The sequence below is a fragment of the Leucopleurus acutus genome (genome assembly GCF_964270905.1).
Source record: "Leucopleurus acutus genome assembly, chromosome: 19".
NCBI classification, from domain to species: Eukaryota; Metazoa; Chordata; class Mammalia; order Artiodactyla; family Delphinidae; genus Leucopleurus; species Leucopleurus acutus.
Genome location: NC_139161.1, coordinates 612,266 through 631,196, shown reverse-complemented (window position 1 = coordinate 631,196; position 18,931 = coordinate 612,266). Strand labels below are relative to the sequence as shown.

Below are 18,931 nucleotides of genomic sequence, written 5' to 3'. Positions count from 1 at the left end.
TTATTGTGGTGAGCCACCAAAAGTTAGGAACTTGTTAACACAGAATAACACAGCCTCTCCCACGTGAAACAGGACCTGAGCCAGACCTGGAGCCTTCACTGTTATGGACACACCACCTGGCACACAGTAGGTGTACGATAGATAATTTTTGACGTATAATGAAGAAATTGATAGCTAACTAGGAAATAGCTTTTTTTTAAAAAAAAAAAAAAAAGTCTATTCAGCTCTTCTACACATTTTAAAAAATATATTTATTTGTTTGGCTGCGCCGGGTCTTAGTTTGCAGCCTGTGGGATCTAGTTCCCTGACCAAGGATTGAACCCGGGCATTGGGAGTGTGGAGTCTTATCCACTGGACCACTAGGGAAGTCCCGGAAATACCTTTTTTTTTTTTTTTTTTTTTTTTGCTGAATAATAGTTAGGCTTTGTGGTTTCAATACTTGCATATTTCAAGCATCTTATTTTAATATCAGAATTTCATACTAAATCATCAAAGATTCTTTTGGAATGTGAAAGCTGTAATTGATAAGATGTTTATATATGTCAAGTTTTCCGGAGATGTTAACATTTAAAATTTATTACAAAGTAAGGAAATACTGGTTATATTGTAGCTTTTAATTAAGATTTCAGTTTTATTGATGGCTGGTGGGACCAGATATCTGCACCGTGGTCTCACGTAGACACCTTCTCAGCAGATTGCTGGGGAAGCTAGAGACAAAGCCGTTTACCACCAGATATAACAGCTGTGCCCCGAATTCCTTCACCATGTGTAGGCTCTCCCTCTAAATGGTCTCATGAACGGGGTGAAACAGAACCAAATAAATTCAGCTGGGATCCCTGGTGATTTGGATTGCGTAGATAATGTGTGAATTCATTTTTTTTTTACTTAAAGCGTTTCGATAGTGTTTAGAGCCTCCTCTCACTGTTACCTCTGAAACTAGTCAGAGGTCTATTTTACTTACATATCTATCTAGAGAAAAGCTGTTTTATTGTTCTCTATCCGAGGGTTATTTTTTAGTCTGCTTTCTATGTAAATGTCACTATGTTTTATGTTTCCCTCTGTGGCTTGCTGTTTCATTAGACAGCATATCTTGGGGATCTGTCCGTGTAGTTACAGAAAGATCTAGCTCATTTGATTTAACTGCTACAGAGTATTCCAAAATTTAAGTAAATTATGGTTTATTTGGCCTTGCTGGTAGTTATTTATATAGAATTTTTTTAAAAGACTTTGTCACTTCTCATTTAATGATTATAGCATCTTACATAGCAGGGCAAAGAACCCGTAAGGATCTTTCTGCTAGCGAAGCTGGGTTTGACAAGGTAGTCCAACTGTAAAGGTAAATGTTACTCATCAGAATAAAATGGGGTTACATTAAGATCAAAAATTAACTGTCACCAGAAATGGAAGACCCTTAGTTCTGTTTTAGAGCAGGCCACATTCAACAAGACCGGTATTAGCAAAGGCAAAGCACACTTGAGCAGGCTGATTCCTGAGCCTGAGAAGGGCTGTCAGAGCCTTGTTCGCTCAACACGCGATGTCCAATGTCATGATTAGAATCGTATCCAAGTTACATGAAGTCACCCTCGTCAGATGATCTGGTTTTGGTCATACTCTGATGTTAACAAAAAGTTTTAAATAGGAATTTTTAAAATCATAGACTTTAAAAAAAAAAACAACTTGTTCCCAAGAAATTTAAGGTCACAGAAATAATGCCAGATTCACCCTCGGAGCAATGTTTTCGGTGTTGCTTGTGTAGTCAGCACGGGGGTGACGTTTAGACCCAAGCTTGGCTTACAAGTGTGCTTCATGGGAACACATCAGATGGTGAAACAGGGACCTTTCCTGGTACGTGGAGGGAGCAGCGTGAAGGAGCCACACTGCTCAGGGCGGCTGAGGAAATCACACCCCGGGCTTCAGTGACAGGCAGTCTTTTCCAGAAACTCCTAAAGCCTGAACCCCAGCCCTCAGGGACAGCGGTTTCCATCCTCCCTCTATGGGAAAGGTGTAGGGCATTTCAGAGACACTCACGTTCAGGTGGAAAATTCAAGCCCGGATGACCTCTAGCCAGAAGCCTGCCGTTCTTTTCACTCATCCAATTAAAAGGGCATTTGAAGGGATGTCTATTCAAATATAAACATCCTCGTCAAAGAGCATCGTTGAGCGCCCGCCTCCTGGGGTATGAGGGTTTGAACTCCTCTAGAGGTTTCACATTGCATGTTGCTGGATGCGTCGCCATCATGGAAGCCTGCAATTTAAACCGCATCTAGAAGACGCCTTCTGGATGCTTACAGACAATACAAGAAGATGTCTAGGAAATGCAAGGCCCATGAGCATCAAAATATTGTGCACTGCAGACCCATGGGTTTATTACTCTGAACGTGTTACAGAATGATGGTGATGATGCTGAAGGACTTTGAAGTCCTGGCAGAAATGCTGAGATATGTTTCCAATTAAGTTGCTGTGTTATAAAATTAAGGTAGGAAAAGCAGGCTAGCAGGTGCTTCCAGTAGGACTTGAAATGTTCACGTGTTATTTTTTTCCTAAGCGGTCTAGATTTAGATTTGTGGGTTAGAGTTCATTTGTGCCTATGAAAATTGGTTTAGTCAAAAACTTGTTTTTCTCCCCCAAACGTGTAGACGACAGAGACGTCTGAGCTGAGTGTTTCCCGCTTTCGTTATAGCATAATGTCAGGCTTGTGACATATGACAGCAGGTTTCATGCTCCTCTAATGAGAGGTTGCCAATGCCTAGAGAAGTAAAAAGTAAGATTTGCACCTATTGCACTAAATGAGAAAATGTTACCAACTTGGTAGTAGTGCAGATTTGGTATGTAGACCAGCCATGTCACTGTGGTACCAGGTGCAGCCGGACTTACCCTAACTTATATACGGGATACCTATCGTGAATCCCCAGGTGAACAGGGATGGAAGTGTGCTTTGTTAAAGATTCGGAGGTCCCCTTCACACCTGTGTAGGGAGGCTCACCATGTATGAAACAAAATGCCTTTAGGCGATGCTAAGGCAGGCTTCTGCATCCAGGTGGTTTTGTGGTCCCAGAGGAACCTAATATCATGTTTGTTTCTTTTCCCTCCTTGCTTCGGTTTCCAGGAAGCCCAGAGATAACGTGAAAACTTACTTGCCAGCCTTGGCTCTGGTCCAGCTGCAAATTCAGCAGTGTGCTTTAGGAAATCTCTTTAAAGCCCTCGGCGTCTGTCCTCTGGTGGGGGCTGGGGGGTTGGTGGTAAATGATGAGAAGATGGAGGGGGAGGAAGGTAGAGGAATAACTGTCTTCATGAGTGGCAGGTAAAAGAAATAAAACACTCTGGAAGGCCAGAGGAAAGAATGAAAGCGCGCCTGGTCCCGGCATCTGGGGCGGCTTCCTGGCAGGACGAAGCAGCCTTCGCTGTTGCTTTTTAAGGTGTTTTCGGCAGATGGGGTGTTGGCAGAAGATGGTTAGACCAGGAGTAGGGAACACCCAAAACAAGGTGAGAGGGGCCAGGGTGCTACCTGGGGCTTCCCCAGTGGAAGGGTTGGACATCGAGGTTTATAGATGTCAGAAAGACCCCTCGGGTCCCGTCCATCAAACGCTGCTTCTCACTACCCGAGGGCGAGTGACACTCGGGCACCTAAGGCCCAGCTCCTCTGCGCACACCTCCCCGGCCACACGGAGCCTCTTGGGGACGCCGCGGCAGGCACTGTTTGTGTGATTCACTCAGCAGCTGTGGGGAAGCCCATCTTGGAGCCTGCAGGGCACAGCTCCTGCCTTGGGGTCCTATCTTTCCATCCGGGTTACCAGCATCACCTGGAAGCCATGGCTGACACACCTTTCACTGTCCCAGGCCCCGTGGCTGGCCCTACACTTCGGGGGATCCCTCAGTTGGCCTGTGCCTCGAAACGCTTTTGTTTCGAAAAACTGATCAGAATGTTTTAGAAACAGCACATGCTTCCTACGCTTAGAGAAAAGCAATCTGATTCTACTTTTCAGATCAGTCTTGAGACTCGTTCTCCCAGGACCCCTTCCCATGAGATCCAGTGAGTTACATATTTGATGAACCAACGACAGATGCACTTTTGACTTAATGTGTCCTGTTTGACTTAATGGTGTTTACCCAGCAAATATTACTGTATTCCCTATTCAGTAAACAGAGCATTTAATTCGTAAGTTGTACAGTAAAAGTCCATGCCTGGGAATTCTGCACGTGAGACCTGGTGAAACCCTGAAGCCTGCCGTTTAGCTCACATCTCTGCAGCAGTGTCCGTGTCCCGGTTTTGCGGACATACCGCGGTCGCTCGTGTAAGATGTTATCAGTGGGGGAAGCAGGGTGAGGAGGGCATGGACGGTCTGTACTTTTCTTGCAGATTCTTGTGAGTCTTCGATTATTGCAAAATAAAAAATGAAAAGTTGGTTGTTTTCTTTTTAAAAGCAAGACAGGATCGAAGAGATCATCTATTCCAGTTGTTTTCAAATTTTTCTTCTAGCAGCAGCCTCCCTCTCCCACCCTCATCCCACAGGACGTCCCGACTCCTCTGTCGGGCTCCCCAGAATCCCACGGGGAAGGTCCCGATCCAACCAGCGCCCTCGGGTCCAGATGAGGAAGTTGGGGCCCAAAGACGCTACTGGCCACTGACGGGAGATCAGGGATCCGGGGAGCCTGAGTTTTAGAGCAGTTGCTCTCTGCAAAGCCCCACGAAGTCACAGCCCTTCAGCTGACACTGGCTCCTCTTGTCAGACGAGGTGAGCTCAGACCAGGAAGAGCATCCGTGCTCCTGAGCTCATTTCTGCACCGCAGGAGGTGGCCGCGGCCACTCGCCGTGATGCCCGGGCAGGTTGGATGGGCAGGTTGTCTCACAGGCACTGCCCTGGGGGGCGAGTCCAGGGCGGAGGGGAAGGACTCAGGGCCACAGAGTTCTGTGCCTTCTTGCCAACGTGGCCTCCCCTCCAGCCGCCTGTGGGCACCGGCGCCCGTTAGCTTTCTCCTCCCTCCCCTTGTGAGCCCAGGTCCCTGAAGTATTGCTGGGAAACCTTTGACACCTTGGAGTTTATGACGATGACGTTATTGTTGGAAGTAATCTTCTCTTGCCTTCATCCAGGGGTCTTTCAGGTTGCGAAGCCCCTTCTCACATGTTCCCTCACCCTCACCCCCCGGCTAGGACACTGGCAGACTAGGCTTATTTCTGCTCTGTAAATAAATGGCTGCTGAGTTTGTATCAAGGTGGAGTCAGAACACAGGTCTCCAGAATCCTGGTAAAGGCTCTTATTATAGGAGAGAGGATGGTTTTCATAACGCTCCTGCACACGGGGATGGTCCGCAAGCAGGTGGTGTGTTTGTGTTGTTATTGCCATTGTTATCGTAGGCACCGTCCTTGGCACAGTTTTAGGGTGTAAAGACTTCCAGAACCTGGTCCTTCTCCAGACACATCCAGGAGGGGCAGCTCTCTCCTGTACCTCCAAAGGTGAGAGCCTGAAGATGCCACATGGGCTTGGATGAGCAAGCCTTAGGTCCTCCTGAGGAGTGAAGCAGGTTCCCCGTGTGCCACGTCAACAGAGATCGATGTGACAGCCCACTGGCAGGACAGCTGCCCTGGGACCGCCTCGTGCGCCCAGGCTCCGGGGGCTGCGTGGGAGCTGCCACGCTGGATTTATTTCACGCCGATGGTTGATGCTGTCCTCCTGCAGGGAGAACAGGCTGTCCTTCCCCCTGGCCTCCTTTTTGCCCTCCACATGGTAGGACACAACCTTTACTATCTGCATTGGGAACTTTTAATTGGTACTGACACCAGCCTGTGCCCTTGACATTGTGCCCAGCATCCTGGGATATTGGGGAAATTGGTGGAAGGCTAAGCCCACACTTCAGACCACGTTCACAGCTGCTACTGGCTGGAAAAGTTACCTCCCAAGGAAGGTGTGGATTTTTCTCACCCCAAGAGACATTTCCAAAGTAAACCAGTGACCTGTGTCAATCCTTTACACACGTAGGCACCTGGCACCCGTTAAGCACTTACTAAATATTTGTGGAGGAACCTTCTAAAGCAGTGGTTCTGCGTCTTGTGCACCTGCCAACGTTAGGCTCACCTGCAGGGCGCGTTGAGGCCTCCTCCACCGAGTTTGATGCAGTTGGTCTGGGGAAGGGCTAAATGATTTCATTTCTAACAAGTTTCAGGTGACGCTAGTGCCGTGTAGGGACGATACTGTGGAAGCCACGGTCCTAGAGCAGAGATCGGCAGACTTTCTGTAAGGGCCAGTTAGTATTTTAGCCTTTGTGGGCCTGCAGGTTCTGCCACTCAATTCTGCCATTGTAGCCACAGGAAATACGTAAACGAATGAGCACGGCTGTGTTCCGTAAAACTTTATTTACAAGAAACAGGTGGTGTTCTCATTTCAAAAAAAAATTGTGTTGCAAATATTAAAAATTTTTTAAAGGTGTTAGGAGAGCCTCATTCTGGGTGGATTTCTGAAAGCTCTCGGATGGGAACCAGTGTTAAAGCCTCAGCTACAGGTCAGATCCCATCTCTGATGGTCACTGGCCGCAAGACTTTGAAGAACACTACCATCTCTGCAGAATGAGGAGGAGGATGATAATAATAATAATAATACAGTGACAGATCGGAGGAATGCTAACATTTATCCAGTTTACGTGAGCGTTTGACTTACTATTCTTCACACTAGTTTAATCTGCATGATTAAAATATTCCAGAATTTTTACATTTCTATCTTTAAAAAGTAGTCAAAATAATTCATTGGTCGGTATGTGTCTTAGATTTTAGGTTCCAGTGTCACCCAAAAGGTCAGTTATCTTATGAAGTCACGATCACCTTTGGAATTCCCTCACATCACGAGCACCCAGGCTCTTAGAAAGTCAGAAGCCAAGCATATCTTTCTTTGAGTATCTTTGCATTGGAGAAGCCCCAGAGTAAAGGACACATCAAGGACACCCCAGGCTTCCCTTGTCAGTAGTGGAGCTTGTGGTTTCTCCTCCCCATAACCCTGCCCCCCTGGCATCTTCCTTCATTCAGACAGTGGTACCTGCTCGGGCCACAGAGAATGGTTTGGGAGGAGGAATCGAATGAGGAAGGGTTCTGATGCGGCATGTTGAGGATGAAATTGGTTTACAGCTCAAATAGGATGTGTTGATGCTGCAGCTCAGTGCTCTGCTTTGCGTGTTAATAAACAGAGGTGCAGGAAGCAGAGGGGCTACTGCTTTACGTGGGTTTTCCCTTCTCAGCACCTCACTAAGATTGACTTGTTTTGTCTTTATATCAACCACATAAGACAAGTCCTGTTAATTTCCCGGTGTGTAGATGGGGCAGAAAGGATGAGTAATTTGCCCGCGGTCCTGCCTCTGGGAAGGAAGGGAAGTGGGATTTGAGCACAGGCAGTGTGACCGCAGAGTCCGTGCTCTGTCATTACTACTGTGTGCTAGATGGGATTTTTGCTTCCTTGTCTATAATCTGTCTGTAGGTTGAGGAACAAAACACTACTTGGAAAAAGGCTGCCTAGTTGTCCCTTCAGTCATCTGCGTGGTGCTAGAGGAGATGAATTGCCACGGGGGCTAGGGGAGGGGGCTTCCAGGCATTTCCAGTGTTCATCTGATTACACTGAAGTTTCCCTCTGCAAGTGCATATGATGCTTTGGAAATGGTGCAGAAGCGGGAAGACGTCCCCGTGGGTTTGGGTGCATATCTGGTCTTAGAGTATATTCCTGGAAGCCTCGCCCTAAAGGAAATGGCCCAAAGTCTGCTGAATGGCTCCAGGGTCACTCAGCTCAGCTTCACGGATACACCCTGATTTTGTGCCTGCTACAGCCCACGCTGGGCCCCGGGGATGCGGCCAGACCACGGTGTCTGAACCGCTCTGCTCACCCTCGGGCACCTTGATGGCTCTGGGTCCAGAAGTGGTAGCTGTGGGAGAAACCCCGCCGTGTGCGGATTACACCCCGGAAAGAGAGGGAACGTGGGCCTCCAGTGCCCAGCCCGGAACGGGCAGCCTCTCAAAGCCCATCGTGTGACCGCAGCCCACGGTGCACAGTCTGGCGCCTGGAGCCTTGCCGTGGGGGCGGGAAGGCTGGGCCTGAGGCGGGCCTGGTCCCCAGGTGCGGTCTCCCCGTGACTGATGTGCTGCTTCTCCCCCCAGGACCCCAGGAGCAAGCACAAATTCAGGACCCACACCTATGGGAGCCCCACCTTCTGCGACCACTGCGGGTCGCTGCTGTACGGACTCATCCACCAGGGGATGAAGTGTGACAGTAAGTGAGTTTTCTTTCTTAGCAGGTGCGGAGGCTCTGCGGCGTGCGTCCGGGGTTGACAGGGCCCTGCAAGAGTTAGTGACTCTTCAGCTCGTCAGTAGAACTCGTTCAGACACGGGCTCTACCGAGAAAGTAGAGGCTCTCTCCGCTGTCGAAGTTGTGGTTTATTAAACGGCTTAACTGCCTAGTTATGAGCCCTCCCCCCAAAACCACCCGATTTAATGAGGTTGCCGCTGCCCCAGTCCTCCGTGGCGGAGATCTGCAGTCACTGTCGCACGCAGGCCTGTCACACCCCACAGCGAATGCCGTGTGTCCCCACCTCCAGATTCCACATTTGGGTTGGCTTCAAGATGAGCTGAGCATTCGTACTCATTATCTTCCTGGGTCTCTGATTAGTGGGTGGACTGTGGAAAAATCCAGTAGGCTCTCGTTAGCGCTGAAACCACAGCAAAAATAAAAACGGGGAGGGCATCTTACTTTAGAAGCTCACTTGGCCTGTGTGTTTCTGGACAGATCAGATTCCTACCGGGCCAGTTAGAGATGAAACCCCGGAAGACCTCCGTCCTCTCCCCTTCCCCTTTCTGCTCTGTGTGTATCACCACCAAACACCAGGAGGAAAGAAAAACATCTTTTTCTTTCTGTGGAAACTCTTTGCTTTGGTTATTGTCATGTAATGAGATTCCCCAGGCTATTTATTTGTTTCAATAAAATTTTATTCTTAGGACATGAAAAGGTACTTACTGAGCCTGTTTTTTTCTAGCAGAAGGGGAAGGGTTATGGGAATATAAGATGTGTCATTGGTTAATGATGGCTTTTAGGGCCCAGAGCCTCATCTGTGTGTCCCGACACGGAGCAAAGACATACATATGTCGTCTTCCCTCGGTATCCGAGCGGGCTCAGTTCCAGGACCCTCCACGGACACTCAGCGCCCACAGTCAGTGGATATGGGGGTATGGATTGGGTGGGGGGGCAGCTGTGGAATTGTTGGAAAGAAATCGTGTCTGAGTGGACCTGTGCATTTCAGACCCGTGTCACTCAAGGGCCACCTGCACATAAACATCAAGCTCTGTGAACTTTATGGAGTAGACGGATAGCTTCTCAGAGCGCAGGGCTGCTTCACGGAAGCTTCGCGATCAGCAAGGCCGGTGGCTTCCTGCATTTCGGGAAACGCTAGGATTCCAAAGACACTGTTTTCAGAGGCTCTGCAAGGGTGGATTCTAAGTGCACTTGTAAATACACTTTTAATTATTTTAAAACTTGGAACAAAAGTGAATCCTCAGCTGTGTTAGGCACTCAACCTCGGCGAGTTGAAGGTGACCTTGCAGACGGGGCCCTCCCGTTTCTCCTGCTACATCCGCTGCAGAGTCAGCCGGGATCGTGAAGCGTGCCCTTAAAGAAGGGCACCAGCTGCCCGTCCTCTTCGGGGTGAACCAGGATTTGGAGATACTGTCCAACTTTAACACGAGACAGAAATAAATGCATCGCTGAGGCTGAACTGAGTCTTCGCCTGGCACCGCTGACGGCTGGGTGAAAAGTTTTGTTCGCATCAGAGGCCTTTCTCGGTTATCCAGGAATGCCTTTATAGTAAATAAGTGGTATAGATTTGAATTTATTAACTAAGTGTATGCTAATGAAATGACACTCATCTGGTTTGTAGATTAGGATCCTGCTTAATAACAGTTTAGTTGTAAAATGGGTTCTGTTAGTAAAAGTTTTGAAAACCACTGACCTAAACCAGTGTGTTTTGTTTTAAGCTCTTTGCCTTGGAGTCCTAGGGTTTCTGGGGCGGCTGCCTGTGCTCCTTCCTGGGGGATGCAGGAAAATAAGCAGATGGGTGCCAGGACCCAGACCACCCCCCAGCCAGAGCCACTTCTGCAGAGAAGAACCCTCTTCCTCTGCCCTTACACACCGTAGGTTATGATGCTGTAGACACTTCTGCTCGGTGGAAAGAAAGTCAGCAACCACTCGTGCAGGCCTCTTAGTTTGCGGAGTAGGAAAGGGAGTTGGAAAGTCAATGAGCTTCCCAGGATGTACGATACAAGCCGCGGACTACCTAGCGCCGAGACAAAGATACAGCCCAGGGCCCTTTCACCTCCCACGCCCTCCCTGAGGTCCATGTCCTTTCCAGAGGCCTGGCATTTATTCCCTTAAGTTGCACGTTCTGCCCAAGTTTGAACACGTGATTTGGTCAATGCGGGTCATAGCACAGCTTTTCAAGAGGCTTTGTGTTGGCCGAATCAGGGTACGTGGTTTTGAACGGTTCCCTTTGGGAATGCATCCACGTTAATCGTGCTTCCCTCGTTGTGTCCCTTTTCCTGCTCTCGGTGTGTAATAACCGTAGCTGAGATCCGTTGTCCATGATGCTGCTTGCTGTGTAGTTCACCACGTTAGAATTAGCCACTGAAGAGGAAAGGGGCGTGGAGGCTCAGAAGAGCCTTGTAGCACCCCCTGCAGGATTCACAAGCGTCCCAGGGCCGGCCCTCCTTCTGGAAGCCTGAAGGTACAGGGCCAGTAGAGCTGAAACACCTACACAGTCTTCTGTTTGTGCTCAGCGCACCGGACTCTCTTCAGGGTTCCTTTAGTCCATTACAGTAAGACTGATCTTTTTTAAATCCCCCCCCCCACCCCCGTCTCGCCCACGTAATGTCAGCTGGTGAGAAATGGCTTATGCCAGGCGTGTATTTGTTTTACTCAGAATAATATTTAAATATCTGAAGACAGGTTTAACATATCAAGCACAGGTTCTTTTAAAAACAACAACAACAACAAACAAAAGCAATGCACTTAAGCCTCCTTGGAAATACGGTTTACTGAGGAAAGGAACATGTTCTGAATTTCCTTTACTCAACCCTGCAAATTCTCAGAAAGGCATAAGAAATTCTTGGCAGAAAGAATCGTCCGTTTAAAATGTGCGTGCTGTTTGCCTCTGTGTACGTAAAATAGTAATTAGTCTGCGCTCTGCATGCATTTACCTGTGTGGATTTTGTGTGCTGTTATGTATTGGAAGCATTCACAGAAGACGGGGGTGTCTTGCTTCAGTTAAGACGGAACAAGTATGGATCGAGCATTTTAAGGACACTGTCGCTGTCATGCAGCCTGTGCTGTAAGGGACATCTGCTAACAGTTCTTTATGTCACCAAAGCCTTATAGCAGAGGGTGGCTCATTTTCACTTCTGTTCATGCAGCCAAAACACCGAGGGAGGGGTGTTTCCAGGCCACGCGCCCAGCCTCACCCTTTGCTTTCTTGACTCGCAGCCTGTGATATGAACGTGCACAAGCAGTGCGTGATAAACGTCCCCAGCCTCTGCGGGATGGACCACACGGAGAAGAGGGGCCGGATCTACCTGAAGGCCGAGGTCACCGAGGAAAAGCTCCACGTCACAGGTAAGGCAGTCTCGGATGGGTGTGAGGCGTGTGGTGCTCCGTGGACTTCGGATCAAGGGCAGGCCGAGACCCGGGCTGCTCGGACGCAGAGCCACGGGGTCTCATGACCACGCCTCCCGAATCCCCAGATGCCAGCGTCAGTCAGGGTCACCACGGCCGTGTGGAAGAAGTGTTCCGCGGCAGGGCCAGCGGATTGTCCCCCTGGTGATGGGCACACCAGAAGCCACTAAGCAAGATGCCCGGGGTGAAGGTGGAACCCGGGCGAGGGCAGGCGATGGCTGACCCAGGTGCGTAAGGGCGTCGGGCTGTGGTGACCTGATGGGCCCGCCTCGAGTATTTACGCCTCCTCTGAGTTGGGTGCGGTGCTGAGAAATCCACACAGATGAATTAATCTGCTTCTCACAACTAGATCATTAGCCTCATTTTCCAGAAGAGGAAACCGAGGCACAGAGAGATGGGAGCCCTGCAGTGTCACATAGTAACAGACCCTGTGTTCCTAACCATCACACCACCTGCACCTCACAGACGAGACGGCCGAGGCACCAGAACTCCATGTCCCCAGGCCAGGCGCCCCTCGGGGCCGTGTCAGGGTGCGCATGTCACAGCACAGCTCTTCCTTTGGTTTCCCACCAAATCCACACTCAGCCGGGGGTCCTCAAGGTGACGCCCTCTGTGCTGAGTGTGGTTTGAGGCTCAGGTGGCAGCCTCGTTTCCTGCTCTGGAGGCCTCTCGGGTACCACCCGCACTGTACGCTCCCTTCTCCTGGACCAGGACATTTATTCTCATCAGATCAGCAAACGCACTGTGTTCCCATTTGTATTTAAAAGTGGAAAAACTGACTTAATTTTCTTGTAGGAAAAAAAAGACTTGAAGGGTCTGTTTAAGGAAAAAGCGGGTGTGGGGTGGGGGGAGGAGTCCCAGAGAAAGCTCACTTTTGGGAACATCCTCACGTTTTTTTTCTTTGGAAAACAATCCAGTGTTCTACCCAGTGCTGTCCTGTCAGGTAAGAATTCAGGGAACATCAAACAGGGTTTTGAGGTGTTGCGAGGAGAGGGTCCACACACTCTGTGGCTGGGTAACCTAATGAAACGAACCACACACGGCTAGTGGTCAGAATGGGACTGTGCATAAGATCCCCACCACAGACACAGGCCCCGTGGTGCCTTTGTGTTTCAGAGAAGTTCCTTGATTTTCTCAAAACCATGCTGCCTGCCCCCTTGCGCTTGCTGCGGTTCTCGCCTGCGTTGCCTTTGATTGGACGGATGCTGCACCGTCACAGCCCCAGGCTTATTTCTCTCTCTTTTTTGCTAAGGCTCCCTCATTGTCAAAGTCCCGTCCTGGGGGCAGGGAGCGTGCAGTTTCAGAGAAAATTACCGTAAAGCAGAGACTGAGTAAGTGGTGAGGGATCGCAGCAGAACGCCTGTTGACTGAACAGCTCCGTGCTTCTCCCCGGCTTTACAGCGACCCACGGCCGTGGCGATGTGGTGGACACACAGGGGACAGTTGGTGCTCAGCCGGGAGGGTCCCAGCTCCCTGAGGGCTGGACTGCCTGGCAGGGATTTCAGCGTTCAGCTCGCACTCCTTTGCTTGAGTACAAAACAGACTGTGCGTGCTAGACCGGCCCGTGCCTTCTCCATGTGGCGCTGCCTGAGTGTTCCAGGCTCTTCTGTGAGCCTCAAGAGCCTTGCAGGTGTGAAACTGCACAGAGGGGCACAGATGCGCTGTCTGGGGTGGCACACGGTACGAGGGAAAGACCCACCTTGCAGGGGACGGACAGCCAGGTGTATCCTCCTGGGACTGCTATGCTAATCACTCCAACATTGCCAAGAGTTGAACTTGACTCACAACTGTGGAATCATCTTAGGGGAAGACACCCTCCCTGAGTTTGAGACTTTTCATGCATGAAAGCCAACCAGTGTAACCTATGGCTGCAATCTAGGTCATGTCTCTTGAGAACGAGTCTACACATTTGTGCAGAGACGTAGCTCTGCTCTAGGACTATGAATTCAGCAATACTTTTTCATAACAGCAGCAACGGCAGCTCACAGTGACTGAGCACTTCCCACAAAAGGGCCACCTTCGAAGCACTTTACATAATTAACTTATTTAAACCTGTGCGGAAGTTTATTATCCTTATAGATGAAGAAACCAAGGCACAAAGAAATTAAATAACTTGCCCAAAGTCACACAGATGGTCATTTTAATGGTTACATATTCAACTGATAGAAGTAGAGATATTTTAATGACAGTACCAGTAGGAACTGGAATCTTATCTTAGTTCAGGCTGCTATAATAAATACCATGGACTGAATTTCTCTTGGTTCTGGAGGCCGGGAAGTTCAAGATCAAGGTGCCACCAGTTTGGTTTCTGGAGAGAAATCTCCTCCTGGCTTGCAGGGGCTGCCTTCTGGCTGTGTCTTCACTTGGGGGTGGGGGGGAGAGAGAGACAGAGAGACAGAGAGAGAGAGAGAGAGAGAGAGAGACGGAGGGGGGGGGAGAGAGAGAGAGAGTCTGGGAGTGGGAAGAGGGAGGAAGGAAGCAAACTCAGTGGTGTCTCCTAAGGGCACTGATCCCATCCTGAGGGCCTCACCCTCATGACCTCATCCCCTCCCAAGGCCCCACCTCCTGTACCATCACCGTAGGAGGTTAGGGCTTCCACTTACAAACTTGGAGGCACAAACATTCAGTCCACAGCAAATCTAACTTAAAAATACAGTAGTTATTTGTGTGCAGGAAATTCAGTCCTAAATATAGACATCCAAACTAAAGGAAATAACCCGTTAGTAATCATTTCCTTAAGACTTTTAGAGTAATTTTAGATTTTCAGAATCAGAATTAGCCTGGCTTCAAGGAGAACAGAAATATAAACAATAAACCATAACGAGTAGAGCTTATGGTACAAAAAAAGTCACAAAAGTAACACAGAGGGCTTCCCTGGTGGCGCAGTGGTTGAGAGTCCGCCTGCCGATGCAGGGGACGCGGGTTCATGCCCCGGTCCGGGAGGATCCCACATGCCGCGGAGCGGCTGGGCCCGTGAGCCATGGCCGCTGAGCCTGCGCGTCTGGAGCCTGTGCTCCACAACAGGAGAGGCCACGACAGTGAGAGGCCCGTGTACCGCAAAAAAAAAAAAAAAAAAGTAACACAGAGTTGCCTACACCTTTCACCCAGCAGCCCGATAGTCACGTCCTTACATAACCATACTTTAGGCATCAATGTAGTCACATTTTTAAATAGTACCCGATAAATTTGTGAACAATAGGTACCTATGTTAGTCACTAGAAATTGTTTCCAAGAGTCAAAGAGAAGACCTCAGGCTTCCTTATTCCAGTATAAAAGGCCGGCGAGGAACACAGGGCAGGGCCCCTCCCTCGCGGGACCTAACACCCCTCCCGCATCACCTGCCTGTTCCCCTCCTCACCCAGCGGGTCTGGCACTTGCGTGTGGGTGTCTGGACAGACGGTTTCCATAACAGCTGCTGCCATTGACCGAGTCCTTGCCGTGTGCGTACTGCTGTCCACAGGACTGGACCTTTCCCCACGCCGAGTGCTTGCCGTGTGCGTACTGCTGTCCACAGGACTGGACCTTTCCCCACGCCGAGTCCTTGCCGTGTGCGGACTGCTGTCCACAGGGCTGGACCTTTCCCCATTGACCGAGTCCTGGCCGTGTGCGGACTGCTGTCCACAGGACTGGACCTTTCCCCACGCCGAGTCCTTGCCGTGTGCGGACTGCTGTCCACAGGGCTGGACCTTTCCCCATTGACCGAGTCCTGGCCGTGTGCGGACTGCCGTCCACAGGACTGGACCTTTCCCCATTGACCGAGTCCTGGCCGTGTGCGGACTGCTGTCCACAGGACTGGACCTTTCCCCACGCCGAGTCCTTGCCGTGTGTGGACTGCTGTCCACAGGGCTGGACCTTTCCCCATTGACCGAGTCCTGGCCGTGTGCGGACTGCCGTCCACAGGACTGGACCTTTCCCCATTGACCGAGTCCTGGCCGTGTGCGGACTGCTGTCCACAGGACTGGACCTTTCCCCATGCCGAGTCCTTGCCGTGTGCGGACTGCTGTCCACAGGACTGGACCTTTCCCCATGCCGAGTGCTTTCATAGTCATTGTTTCCCTGACGCCTCAAGAATTATACCACAGCGTACTGTTCTTGCCCTCATTTCAAGATGAGCAAAGGAGCTAACGTGGTGGGGGAAGGAAATTGCTCCCAGTTACGAGGCGGAAAGTGAAGGGAGGCGGCCTGAGCCCTACCTGACCCCTGCACCCCAATGCTGTCAGTCTCCCAGGTCTCTCTTGCTAATTAAAGAGGCTCCTCTGGATGAATAGCAAACCCATAAATAGTTTCTAAACCCACACTCGACACCCCACAGCTTCTCTGAGGTGACAGAAGGTCTAAACGTGGGACTTAGGACGAGGGGAGAAAAGTGTAACGTGCGGGGGAATTAACAAGCCAAGTCCACGCATAATTAAGCTCAGTTATGTGGGTGCCAGACAGGCACGTGGCGTGCTGGGGTGTACGGCGGGGGGGGAGGGACCCCGCGGAGGAAGAGGCTGAAGGACTGTAGGTGTTTGAGAGGCCAGAGGGAAGAGACCTGCAGCTGATGGCTGAGATGGGGCAGAGGAATTAGCCGGCCTTAACGGGAACACACGTATAAACGATAAACCATCAGGAGCAGGGCTTAGGGTACCAATGCAAGTGATTTCTTGGAAAATGCACTTAAACCCGAAGTACCTGTGTTAATTGTTAGATTGGCTCCATTTCCATTTGACCTGTGCAGAATCACTCAAATTGAAAAGAATTCCCAAAGTAAAGTAGATATTCCCAGCGGACTCCGGGGATGGAAATCACCCTTTTGAAATCAGAGATCAGTTTCCTTTCGAGATTGGTACAGTATTTCTGGGAAAGGCCTCCGCTTTTGTGGTGTATTTTTATTTTTTGCCTTCGGGCAGTGGTGCTGATGTTATCTGAACAGTGTCAATATTTTTTTCCGTTCAGTATGCGATTTTAATAGGTTTCCTACATTCCTGTGTACTTTTTATCTGGTTTGGAGGAGTGATATGAATTCAGCAATGCCACTCGTGGGAACGGATTTTCAATTTAATGTTGTAAGTAAATGGGAAAAATACCGTATGCTTTGCAGCTGTTTCAGGAGCACATCTCTTCCCCAAATAGATGATTCTGCAGAAGAGTCTGATTTTCTCAGCTACTTTGGGTTGTTAAGTTATGGAGATGAGCTTCTAAATGGAGTTCCGGGGTTGGGGGGCGCTTCCTGCAGGTCCCGGCAGCCTACAGATCGCGTCCTCTGTCTCTCTTCTAGCTCTGTGTCGGGACTTTGCCCTCATGCGGTTGTTGGTTTAAAGAATACTGCTCCCTCTGTGTGTTCTTCCACCTTTTAATAGCGTCATTGGGATGGAGTCAAGGCGGTGAGACAGCTTGGCATAATAATCATTCATTCTTTGATCCGACTGTGTGTTATCCATTTATAAGCTGTGTGTCAGGCTCTCTGCGAGGCCCTGGGGGTGCTAAGATAAGGAAGACATAGCCCTTATGAGGAGAGGACACTTCAAGGAAAGATGCTGGGCCGCGGAAGTGCTTGGTGTGTTCAGGAAGCTCGACCCAGTCCGGAATTTCAGGGATTTTGAGTGCGCCGTGGGGAAAGCTGGGGGGAAACTTCTCTCCATTTTCAAGGGGTTAGGGCTACAGTCGTCACAGTTTACAGATTGCACGGGTCTTAGGAGTCACGGGATAGTAGCTCCCAGTTAAATGCTTCTGTCTCAAGCAGGAGCATTTACAGTGCCGGGTGGCTGTGTTTTCAGCGAGGACAGAGCATCACCCTCCCACCCTGAGCTCCAGGCGTGACCCTGAGGTTCACTGTGACCCTCGACTTTCTTTGTCGATTCCGGGACAGGAGGCGTGGCAGGCGGCCCATTGGTCACTGAGGGCTTTGCTCAGATGCGTTCACCCCCCCACCCCACCCCCCACCCCCCGGCAGGAAGGCCTGGGAGTACAGTAACCTGTTTGGGGCTGCCAGCAAGGAGCAGTTGGACCAAGCTGCTTGCAGAACGGGAAAGGTATTAGTTGGAGGTCATTTCTATTAAATAAAAGCTTGGCTGTGGGAATCAGATCCAGCTCAACAGCACAAAAGGTGACGCAGCTGCTGTGGCTGGCCCTTTGCTTTGGGATAGGGAGGGGTCCTCAGGCAGCTGCTTCCCCTCAAGTATATCCAGATTGTCCATTACCGGTGATGCTACCTTTGATCACCTGGTTAAGGTATTTTCATCAGGTCCCTCCACTGCAAAGGTACCTTCTTTAAATTCATAATTAATGAGGGGGCTGGATGTTGTACTTGGAGACCAGCAACTTTTTGTCCCATGGTTTTGGCAGCCGTGGTCGAGCCTTAATCAGTTATTATACTGACGGTTGCAAAATGGTGATTTTCTAGTTCTGTAATTGCTTCAACGTTCAGTAGCTGGCATTCATCTGAAAGAAAAGCTTTCCCTTTATGTCCCCCTACAGTTTTTTTAAGTAGCAATTTGAGGTCACTATTTCTTTTTTAGTGTCTTTTTAAAATGTTCAAATTGTTCAAAATATGGCCAGCGGGAGCCCCTTCGTGCTGGTTCTGCGTCCCCTTGACATGACCCGTCCATTTCTTCAGTACTTCCTTTCTTTCTGGAGCCTCCTTTCTCTGAGGAACACTGGGGGTTTTTTTAAATGGGAATGATGATAAGAATCCAAAGTCGGGGTTCTGGGGGTGCTTGGGGCTCCCAGGGTGCTCCTGCCTCTAAGCGCTTCCAGTAGACAGAGGCAGGGTTTTTTTTTTTATGACCTCCCACTGCTGCCTCTGGCTCTGATCCTGGACCGGAGTTCTTCTCCACCTTTCCCAGTCCTCACTGATTCTCCATCCTCCCTCAGTAAGACCCCTGGTCCCCAGTGATGCCAGCATGCCCATTTGTTTGCCCTGCCCCACATCACATGCAGCAGTTTCAGAATCAGTATAGCAACACCTCTACCAAGAACGAGCCTACTCCATAAAGCTCAAGAATTTATTGCCATTTTAAGTAAAGCCTCAGGCGATGCGCCATCGAGGGTATGTAGTCAGAATGCTGGTACCTGGACTAAATGTTTTCCTGTGTAGCCATGTTGCCCGTTTGGTACGTGGCACCTTCCCGGTCATACTCAGCCTCCTCCATGATGTGACAAACCGAAAGGACACTGCTCCTGACGGGATGTAATAGAAAGTACACACTGTCATGCGCCCGTCCAGTATTGGAGCCAAAACTGTATTACCGGAATCTAACGAGGGA

At 49.8% G+C, this 18,931-nt stretch overlaps 1 protein-coding gene across 1 annotated transcript in view; it reads left to right on the top strand.

Annotated features, from left to right (window-relative positions):
• PRKCA (protein kinase C alpha) overlaps positions 1 to 18,931 on the top strand; it is a 362,652-nt gene that overhangs the window by 251,346 nt on the left and 92,375 nt on the right. The window contains exons 4-5 of the mRNA XM_082860689.1: positions 8,129 to 8,240; positions 11,496 to 11,624. Coding sequence (XP_082716815.1) covers positions 8,129 to 8,240; positions 11,496 to 11,624 — 241 coding nt within the window. The remainder of the gene's footprint in view (positions 1 to 8,128; positions 8,241 to 11,495; positions 11,625 to 18,931) is intronic.